General features: G+C 49.2%; 2 protein-coding genes across 3 annotated transcripts in view; one reads left to right on the top strand and one right to left on the bottom strand.

The window, feature by feature from the left end:
• The window catches only part of CUL7 (cullin 7), a 21,119-nt gene extending 20,451 nt beyond the window's left edge, over positions 1 to 668 (top strand). The window contains exons 26-27 of the mRNA XM_006148540.3: positions 1 to 58; positions 274 to 668. The exon at positions 1 to 58 is cut by the window's left edge and continues 24 nt beyond it. Coding sequence (XP_006148602.1) covers positions 1 to 58; positions 274 to 597 — 382 coding nt within the window. The 3' untranslated portion in view covers positions 598 to 668. The remainder of the gene's footprint in view (positions 59 to 273) is intronic.
• A 7,855-nt stretch (positions 669 to 8,523) lies between these two features.
• The window catches only part of RRP36 (ribosomal RNA processing 36), a 4,733-nt gene continuing 3,539 nt past the window's right edge, over positions 8,524 to 9,717 (bottom strand). For both annotated transcript variants that reach the window (XM_006148541.3, XM_006148542.3), the window contains exons 5-7: positions 9,311 to 9,385; positions 9,096 to 9,213; positions 8,524 to 8,682 (exon numbers count right to left, since the gene is read on the bottom strand). In XM_006148541.3, the coding sequence (XP_006148603.1) occupies positions 8,546 to 8,682; positions 9,096 to 9,213; positions 9,311 to 9,385 (330 nt within the window). In that variant the 3' untranslated portion in view covers positions 8,524 to 8,545. The remainder of the gene's footprint in view (positions 8,683 to 9,095; positions 9,214 to 9,310; positions 9,386 to 9,717) is intronic.

Below are 9,717 nucleotides of genomic sequence, written 5' to 3' on the forward strand. Positions count from 1 at the left end.
GCGAATCCTCAAGGCCCAGGGGGATGAGGGGCTGCACATTGACCAGCTTGTCTGTCTGGTAGGTGGGGCGGGCACAGTGGATGAGGGGCTTGGCTGGGCACTGGGCGCTGGCCCACAGGAGGTGGGTTGGCCTTTAAAGCGTCGGGGTCAGGTTGTAGCCCAAAGGTGAGTGGGACACCTAGTGTCCTCGGGCCTGTCCTAGCAGCTCCTGGTGGGAGCTGGAGGTGGGGCACTGGTGCCCCTGGCCCACTGCTTCCCTTGTTCTCCCTGCAGGTGCTGGAGGCGTGGCAGAAGGGCCCGTGTCCCCCCAGGGGTTTGGTCAGCAGCCTGGGCAGGGGGTCCGCCTGCGGCAGTGCAGACGTCCTCTCCTGCATCCTGCACCTCCTGGGCAAGGGCACGCTGAGACGCCATGACGACCGGCCCCAGATGCTGTCCTACGCAGTCCCTGTGACCGTGTTGGAGCCTCACACAGAGTCCCTGAACCCAGGCTCCTCGGGCCCCAACCCGCCCCTCACCTTCCACACCCTGCAGATTCGCTCTCGGGGTGTGCCCTATGCCTCCTGCACGGGCACCCAGAGCTTCTCTACCTTCCGGTAGCCCTGGAGATAGGGTCAGAACAGGTCGGGCTGTGGCTTCCTACCAAAATAAAAGGCAGGAGTTTGAATACACGACCTGTGTGTGTGCTGACCGCTGGAGGTCAGAGAGGGGAGGGGGCACCCTGGCACGGAAGATGTCTCCTGAAATGCCACAAGTCTTGTGAGGACAAGGAAGCTAGATGGGGGAGGGGGAGAGGGAGTCAGGTGTGACTTGGCAGCCCCCTCTAGACAGGAGGATTCAGTGGGCCCAGGCCCTTCTCAGGGTGTGTGGTCAGAAGTGCTTTCACCTGGCAGGCTGGAGCCCCACACCCACGCTGCCACTTGCCAGATGGTTTTGTAACTTGGGCAGTCCATTAGTCTGTTTTTGAGTTGCTAACAAATACTTGATACTGGGTGATTTATAAAGAAATGGAGGGGCCAGCAGGTGGTTATGGTGCTGGACTCTCACATGGTTGGCTGTGGTTCAAGGCCTGGATGCAGTACCTTGAAACTCATGCTAGGCATGTGTGCATGCGTACCCCAGATCCCAAGAGGAGCCTGCAGAGGAAGGGATTGCAGCATGGCCATCCCCCCAGGAGGTGATTTCTTGCTTTCTGTCCCTCTGCCTCTCCAGCAAGTGCATGCACCCTATAGCAAAAATCTCTCCTCCTAAAAAAGAAACAAATAAAAAAATATTATTTTTGAGAGGTTTTTGCTATAGGGTGTGTGTGCTTGTCAGAAAGACAGAGAAAGAGAGAGACAGAAAGCGAAAAATCACCCCCTGGGGGGATGGCCATGCCGCAATCCCTTCTCCATTCTCCTCTCGGGATCATAGGCACGCACCCAGCATTAGTTTAAGCCACCGGGTCCCAGATTTGAACCGCGGTCGACTACATCGGAGTCCAGCAACATAGCAATTATACCAACTGCTGATCCCAAAACCAATAAAATTTAAAAATTGAGGTTTGGGCTGTTGTGGCCTAGTGGTTAAGGGAGCCAGATCCCACATGACTGAGTGGTTCAAATCCCAGCACTATTGCTTGAAAAACACACCAGGTGCAAGTGTACATGTGCCCAAATCCCAAAAGGATAGAGAAATGGAGAAGGGATTGTGGCATGACCACACACCACTGAGGGTGTGCTTTCTCTCTCTCCCTCTGTTGCTCTTTGGTGAATACACATGCCCTTTGGCACCCCCCCAAAAAAAAATCTAGGTTAAATCAAATCATGATTCTGGTGGCATCAGGTCTGCTACAGCACAACACGGCTGACAGAAATAGAGAGGCATGGGCCAGCACAAGGAGTGCAGGTGAAGGCACTGGACCCCACATGGCTGGCTGCACAGTTTAAGTCCTGGACCCGGCAGCGTGAAAAACATGCCAGGAGTGTGTGTGTGTGTGTTTCAGAAAATGCATGTACCCTATAGCAAAAATATATATATATAGGAAGAAAACGCATGCAGAAAGAGCATAGTCTAGATTCCATGTGTCTGTCTCCCTTTTTTTGGTTTAATTTTATTTATTTTTATTATTTTTTAATTCACCAGAGAGGAACAGAGGGACAGAGCATGAGGGAAAGTGAGAAAACAAGCCGCCAGGTCCAGCACTCGAACCGTGGTTGGCCACATAGGAGTCCAGCGCCTCAACCACCACACCACCTGCCAGCCCCCTCACTTTTTTTTTTAAGAGGTTTTTGCTATAGGGCACGTGCGCTCGCCAGACAGACAGACAGAGAGAGACAGAGAGACAGAAAGCGAGAAATCATCCCCCAGGGGGGGATGGCCACGCCGCAATCCCTTCTCCTCCATTCTCCTCTCAGGATCTCGGGCACGCGCACACACACACACACGTCCAGCGTGAGTTCAAGCCGCCGGGTCCGGGGCTCGAACCACAGTCAACTACGCGGGAGTCGCGCGACATAGCCATTACGCTAACAGCTGGTCCCCTCACTTCTTTTCACTAATCTCTAAGTTTCCACCCTCTTAATCCTGTTAACAGTGGCTCAATACACGATTTTCATGGGAATTTTCATGGGACGTATACAAACGACAGCAGGCAGATTACTCAGCAGTGATTCATTTCCCTCCTTTGTGGAATTGGACCAGAGTCGACGGGAGTGACAGGCAAGCAAGCATTTGACAAGGTGCCGGCTTTGCCAATCAGTTCTTGCTTAGGCCACCACTGGGTGAATGTGCTTCACCGGAGCCTTCCCTAAGATGAGAGAGAAGATCCCTGCAGCCTGGAAGCCCTACAAGCACCCAGGAACCCGAATGTGTTCTCCATGGGATGGCTTAGGATCCGGGCTGGAAACAGGTCTGGAAGGACTGCAGCTCAAATCTTCCTCTACCACCTCCTCCACGTTGACCCTCTTCTCTCGGCCTCTGCCCCCCTCTGGCATGCAGAGCTGAACTACCTTCAAACTTCTATTACCGCCTAGCCCATGGGCAATCTTGTGAGGTGCTGGAGGCACTGTGTGCAAGGCTTTGCTTTGTGCTGTTGTGATTGGCTCTCCTGGCCCCACCCCCACAAAGGCAGGGCAGGTCGGGTCAGGGGCCCCCAATGCCAGGGGTGGAAGTTCTGTGTCTTGGCAGGGCCACTGGGAGGAGGGAAGGAGGGATGATCCAGGCATCCAAAGCCTGTGGTTCTTCTTACAGTCCAGAGGTGACAGGGAGAAAGCTACAGAAGAAATGGGGGGAGGGGAAGAGTCAGGTGGTCAGCAGGGCACAGAGGCCAGACAGGGAACTCTACCCAGGACAGAGTCTACAAGGACTCAGGGCCTGGGACAGTCTCGGTGCTCAAGATGAAGCAACAGAACAGAAGGCAGCAGGGGCCCTGGAAGAAGGCTCCTGCTTGGTTTGAGGCATTAGGCTCCTGTGTTGGTGACTCTGGCAGCAGGTGCCAGCCTGCTGGCCCGTGGCTGCCCTGCGGAGAGACTAGATGGGCAGCAGCAGGCCCAGGGCACACCGGAACTGCTGCAGTTTGTCACTCAGGTGCCTCTCCACCTTTGTCCCAGATACCAAGGCCTACCTTCTGTTGGCCCAGGCCAGTTGTTCATTCTTGAGCTAGCTCTCAGGTCTAGAAGTGTTTTGTTCTGAGTGTCAAGCTCTTCACAAGCCTCTCCTTCCCTGCCAGAAACCCAGAGAAGACGCCTGCTATGGTTGCCAGGCCAGTGTGTGCTACACGTAGGAGCGAGGGTGGGCCTGCTTTGCACTGCCTCTGCCCATGGGCTCTTAGATGGGCTGAGCTGTGAGCCATGTCTCCAACTCACTGAACTTGTTCAAGCCCTGATGCATTTGACTCAATTGTCCTGCCATCAGCCTCCCACAGAAACCATCTGCAATGGATGAAGGCTCCAGCATTTTTTTTTTTTTTTTTTTGGGAGGGGGGAGGGGTTTTTTGCATGGGGGGGGCACGAAAGTATCTTTCTCATTGCATCACAGTCAGGGTTTACATGGTATCAATATAACTTTATGGGTGATGTTGACCTTGGTCAGTTGGTTAAGGTGATGTCTGCCCATTTTTTCCACTCCATAGTTGCTTACTACCGTTCCGTTTCAGAAAGGGCGTATTCAGCATGACGGCAAAATCATAAAGTAAGTTATTGAAAGTGATCATTAGATTAGCCTCCTAAAATGGCAAGACTTTGACACAGCAAATGACAGACCGAGGCAATATTTGCAACACACGATAGACAAGGATTTGTTTCTGAGCATGCATAGGAGCTTTTCAGCTCACTAAGGAAAACCTGAGTGCCTTAGTTGAGAAATGGAATAAAGAAAAATTGCTGTTGGCCAATAAGCACTTGAAAAAAATTTAACCTCCTTGTATTAAAGAAAACGCCAGTTAAAGCCTCACTGTCTTTCACATATGCAATTTAAAATGTTTTTAAAGCTTTACATTTTTAAATTAAAAATAGAATGCTAATATTGGGAGTGGTGCACTTTTTTTGGAGAGGGGAGAGGTTTTTGCTATAGGGTGTGTGCACTCGCCAGAAAGACAGAGACATAGAGAGAAAGCAAGAAATCACCCCCCAGGGGGGATGGCCACACCACAATCCCTTCTCCTCCATTCTCCTCTCAGGATCTTAGGCACGCACGCACACGCGCCCGGCGTGAGTTTAAGCCATCAGGACTCGAACCGCAGTCGACTACATGGGAGTCCAGCGACATAGCCATTACACCAACTGCTTGTCCCCTCCAGCAATTCTTAAGAACACAGCAGTCAGTCTTAGCCCCAAACCCTGCGTGCTCCTGTGTGCAGTACAGCCAGCTCTGTTGTCCACCCCCCTCAGCACACACCTCTTACCCAAATCCAGGAGTCAAAATTTAGGTTGAGCAACTTGGACTTCAGGCACAGTCCATGGTTCTGTCACCCATACCAGGAAGGACCTGAGTTGCTTTCTCTGCTCTCTGGACAGAAAACAGAAGTTTTCTACCCTGACCTGTTGTGAAGCCAACGTTACACCCACAATTCCTTAAATTCCTACAACTGGTTTGGGACCTTGGCTGGTCAAGACTAAAGGAGTCAATACCCCCTCCAGAGAAACAAAACACACACAAAAGAACAAATACGGACTTGTTTCATACTTACATGAAATGTCCCGAAGAGAAAGTAGATGAGTGGTTCACGGTTCAACCTGGGGCGGAGGGGACTGAGAGGAAATGAAGGATGACTGCTGAAGGGTGCAGCGTTTCTTTCTAGGATGTGAAAAATACTCCGAACTGTGGTAATGGCTGCCAGACTTCCAGCCAGCCAGGGTCATGAGCACACACTGCATGCTCAGGTCAACCGGGATCCAAACCAGGCGCCTTCCTACGTGGCTCCAATGTGTTCTACCACCACCTACGCTGCCAAAGCTGGCCCAAAAAGTTTTACTTTTGTTTAATTAGTCATACTTTTTTTTTTAAGATTTAACTTAATTTTTTTTTAGTTTTTTGTTTGTTTGTTTTTGCTATAGGGCGCGTGCGCTCGCCAGACACAGGCAGAGAGATAGAAAGTGAGAAATCCCCCCCCCCCCCGGGGGGGGGATGGCCATGCCACAATCCCAAAAAAAAAGGACCTAGGGCAGTCACGCCCATGTGCCCGGAGTGAGTTTTAAGCCACCAGGTCCGGGACGCGAACCGCAGTAGACTACGTGGGAGTCCAGTGACATAGCCATTACGGTAACTGCTGGTCCCTATTTATTTTTTTAAAGAGATTTTGTTATAGGGCACTTGTGCTTGCTGGAAAGACAGAGACAGAAAGTGAGAAATCACTCCCTGGAAGGATGGCCACATCGCAATCCCTTCACCTTCACTCTCCTCTTGGGATTTTGGACACGCATGCACATGTGCCCAGTGTTTCAAGCCGCCAGATCCAGAACTCAAACCGTGGTTGACTACATTGGAGTCCAGCAATGGAACCATTACGTCATCTGCTGGTACAATTATTATTTTTAAAAATTTTGTTATAGGGCACGTGCACTCACCAGAGAGAAAGGGAGAAAGCAAATCATCAGATCTGGGACTCGAACAGCACAGTCAACCTTGTGGGAGTCTAGACCCTTAACCACTATACCACCTGCTGGTCCCAGTCATACCTTTTCTTTAAATATAAGTAAAATGGGGTGGGCGGGAGCCAGCAGGTGGCATGTGTTAAGGGTGCTGGACTCCCACAAGGCCAGCCGACCATGGTTCGAGTTGCAGACCTAGTGGCTTGCTTTCTCACTTTCTCTTTCTTTCTCTGGTCTAAATAAATAAATAAAGTTAAATAAAATAATTCTTAAAATAAATATACATAAAATGGGGACCAGTAGATAAGAGTAATGGTTCTATTACTGGACTCCATATAGTCAACTGGTCTTGAGTCCTGGACCCAGCGACATAAAACATGCCTGGCACGTGTGTGTGCATTCAACATCCCAAGAGAATGGAGAAGGGATTGTGGCATGGCCATCCCCCCTAAGGGGTGATTTCTTGCTTTCTTTCTGTCTCCTCTAAGACCCTGATTGTAGTATAGTAATTCCCCCTGTGGTGTAATTTCTTACTTTCCCTCTCACTGTCTCTCCACAGCAAGTACACCTGACCTAAGGCAAATACCTCTACAAAAAAAAAAAGAGAAAAAAGTAAAATATTTTCTATTTTGTATTTCACATTTCTCATGTATCTTGGCCCATCTGATTCTGTTGTTTAACGTTTTTGTTTGTGGAGCTTTTCAATTAATTTCATTTACTATTATTATTATTGTTTAATCTGCTATGGGACATATGTACTTACCAGAGAAAGAGAGAACGACAAAAATGAGAAAGCAAGCCACAGGTCCAGCCAGGACTTAAACCATAGTTGGCCATGTGGGAGTCTAGCACCTTAACCACTACACCACCTGCTGACCCTGTTTTTTTTTTTTTTAAGAATTTTTTTTTAATTTCCTTTTTCCATTCATTTATTTTAATTTGACCAGAGAAAGAGAGAGGAAGTGAGACAGTAAGCCCCCCAGGTCCAGAACTCAAACCATGGCTGGTCCTGTGGGATTGTTCAGTGCCTTAACAGCCATGCCACCTGCTGGTCCCCAGCCGACCCTGTTTTTAGTGTTTTTCCATAGGGTATATGCACTCGTCAGAGACATAGCAAATAAGAAATCACCCTCTAGGGAGATGGCCATGCTGAAATTCCTTACATTCCATTCTTTTCTTGGAATTTTGGGCACATACACATACCCAGTGTGATTTTTTTTTTTTTTTGAGAGGTTTTTGCTATAGGGCGTGTGCGTTCACCAGACAGACAGAGACACAGAGCCAGAAAGCAAGAAATCTCCCCCCAGGGGGGATGGTCACACCGCAACCCCTTCTCCTCCATTCTCCTCTCGGGATCTTAGGCACACAGGCACACGCACCTGGCGTGAGTGTTAAGCCACCAGGTCCAGGACACGTACCGCGGTTGACCACGTGGGAGTCCAGCAACATAGCCATTACACTAACTGCTGGTTCCCCCCAGTGTGATTTTCAACCCACCGGGTCCAGGGCTCAAACTACATTTGGCCATGTGGAAATCCTACATGGTAATCACCATGTTCCCTGCTCATTGCTCCTTGTTCTTAATAACTCTTACTCATGGTGGTTTCTTTCCTTGTGTGTTTGGTGTTAATTACAAGCTCCTATTCCTTGAGACTTTATCTGGAAGAATCCCTTGAGGTCTGGAACTGTTTAAACACTAACTCTCAAGAGAGAACTGCATTTGCTTCTGTCAGGTGCCTGGTGACACTGCCAGCCCAAGACCAACTAAATTAAATTAGCAGCCAGAGGATTTCCCCAGCCACATGGGAAATACAAATAAATTCTAGTCTAAAACAACACTGAGGGCCAGCTGTGCTTATGTACTATCGGGGAGTTTCATGGCCCCATCCTCTCCCTTCTCTTGCATCTAAGACAAAAGCCAAGTAGTAAGTTATGGGATTGGTTCACCCTTTAAATGATATAGCATCTTTTGGGGGTCCAGATTTAAGAATGAGGCATCTCTGAACTGATTTCCCATTTTGTAGAAAATTTAAGCTTTGTTGCCTGCCCTTCCCCATACATGGTCCACTAAAAGACTAATTTTAGGTCTTACAAATCCCATGAAAAAGCAGAATAAAAAGATGAGTAACAAGAATGTTTATGAAGTAGCTCCTACAATAAAGTCCCAACCTAGGAGTCACGAACAGACGCCATGGCCTTCATTGGCCCCTTTTCTTCTCTTCAGAGTCACTGACTGAAGGCAAAAACAGGAGGACGTGATGAAACAGATCCAAGCAGAGGCAGTGTGGCACAGCAGAAGCTGCTCTTCTTGCCCAGGCCTAGAGGTGGTCCGAGAGCCCTCTAGTCATCTCTGGACTAGCCTAGCTTAAGGCAGCTATGATCCTTGCCCTTGAATGGGAAAGAACCAGGAAAACGGGCCAAACCAAAGACCGTGCCCACAGATTCACGAGTCCTGGGCTGTGGTAGAGGACAGTTCTTTATTACTCTTTGCTCAAAGGGAGATGTCTCCTGTCCTTGCCTGCATTTCGGCGCCTCTTTCGACTCAAGAAGCTTTCTAGCTTCTTGCTGCGTTTCAGCTCCTTGAACTTCTCAGCCAACGTCAGCTGGCGCTGCTCAGCTAGAGGGTGGGGAAGAGAGCTGGTGAGCAACTGGAAAAGTCTTTCCCTCTCCTCAGGTCAGTAACTCCTAGCCACCACACTGGCACAGGTGAGCTGACTAGAGTTCACTGCCACGTTTTGTGAGCAAGCCAACCTTGTCATAGATTCTAGTCTTACTCAAATCAACCGTGAGCTCCCAGCATGTTGGGAGAGGGTGGAAGGGGTACACAGAAATAAAAGAGACGACCTCTACTATAATCTAACCAGGGATACAAGACTGGTTACAAATAATCCCTCTCTACTATTTCCACTTGCCTCCAAGTTACTACAGGATTTGGCCTTCATGCCTTCCTTGAAGGAACTCACCAGCCCCCAACACGGGCCTCTGCACCCTCTCTCTGGAGTCAGCCTGCAGCAGCTGTGCCCTACTCACATTTCTTCAGGAAGTATGGTCGGTGGCCCTGCTGGGCCTGAGCCCTCCGCTCCTGCTTCAGGGTCAGGCGTAGCTCCTGCTGCCGCTTCCGTTCCTGCTCTGCCTTTTCTTGCTGCTCCTGAGGAGTGAAGACAAGACGGATGAATAGGAGTGACTATGAATGACCTTCTGCCTTTACCTGCTCTCAGCAGCCACCGCAGTCATTCCCCACTCACCATTCGCTGAAGCAACTGCTGCAATTTCTCATGCTTCTCCCCTGAATGGTGCTTTTTCAACTGCTTTTTCACAAGCTCCACATCAGAAAATGAATATGACAGTTAGAATGCTGTAAATGTTAGCTGAAATTCTGTGTCAAGCATTATTCTAAGAGGTTCACATATATTATTTCAGTAACAGGAGGAGATAGTTATTGTTATTATCCTTCGTACGACTGGAAAATTGAAGCAAAGAGAAAGTAACTTGCTGACGGTGAGTCAATAAACTGGGAAGCAGAATTTGAATATAAAAACTAACAATAGGGGCCAGCAGGTGGCATGGTGGTTAAGGATGCTGAACTCCCACAAGGTGAACCACAGTTCAAGTCTTGGACCTGGTAGCTTGCTTTCTCGCTTTACCCCCCACC

The sequence above is a fragment of the Tupaia chinensis genome, unplaced genomic scaffold (assembly GCF_000334495.1).
Source record: "Tupaia chinensis unplaced genomic scaffold, TupChi_1.0 Scaffold000238_1, whole genome shotgun sequence".
Lineage (NCBI taxonomy): Eukaryota > Metazoa > Chordata > Mammalia > Scandentia > Tupaiidae > Tupaia > Tupaia belangeri.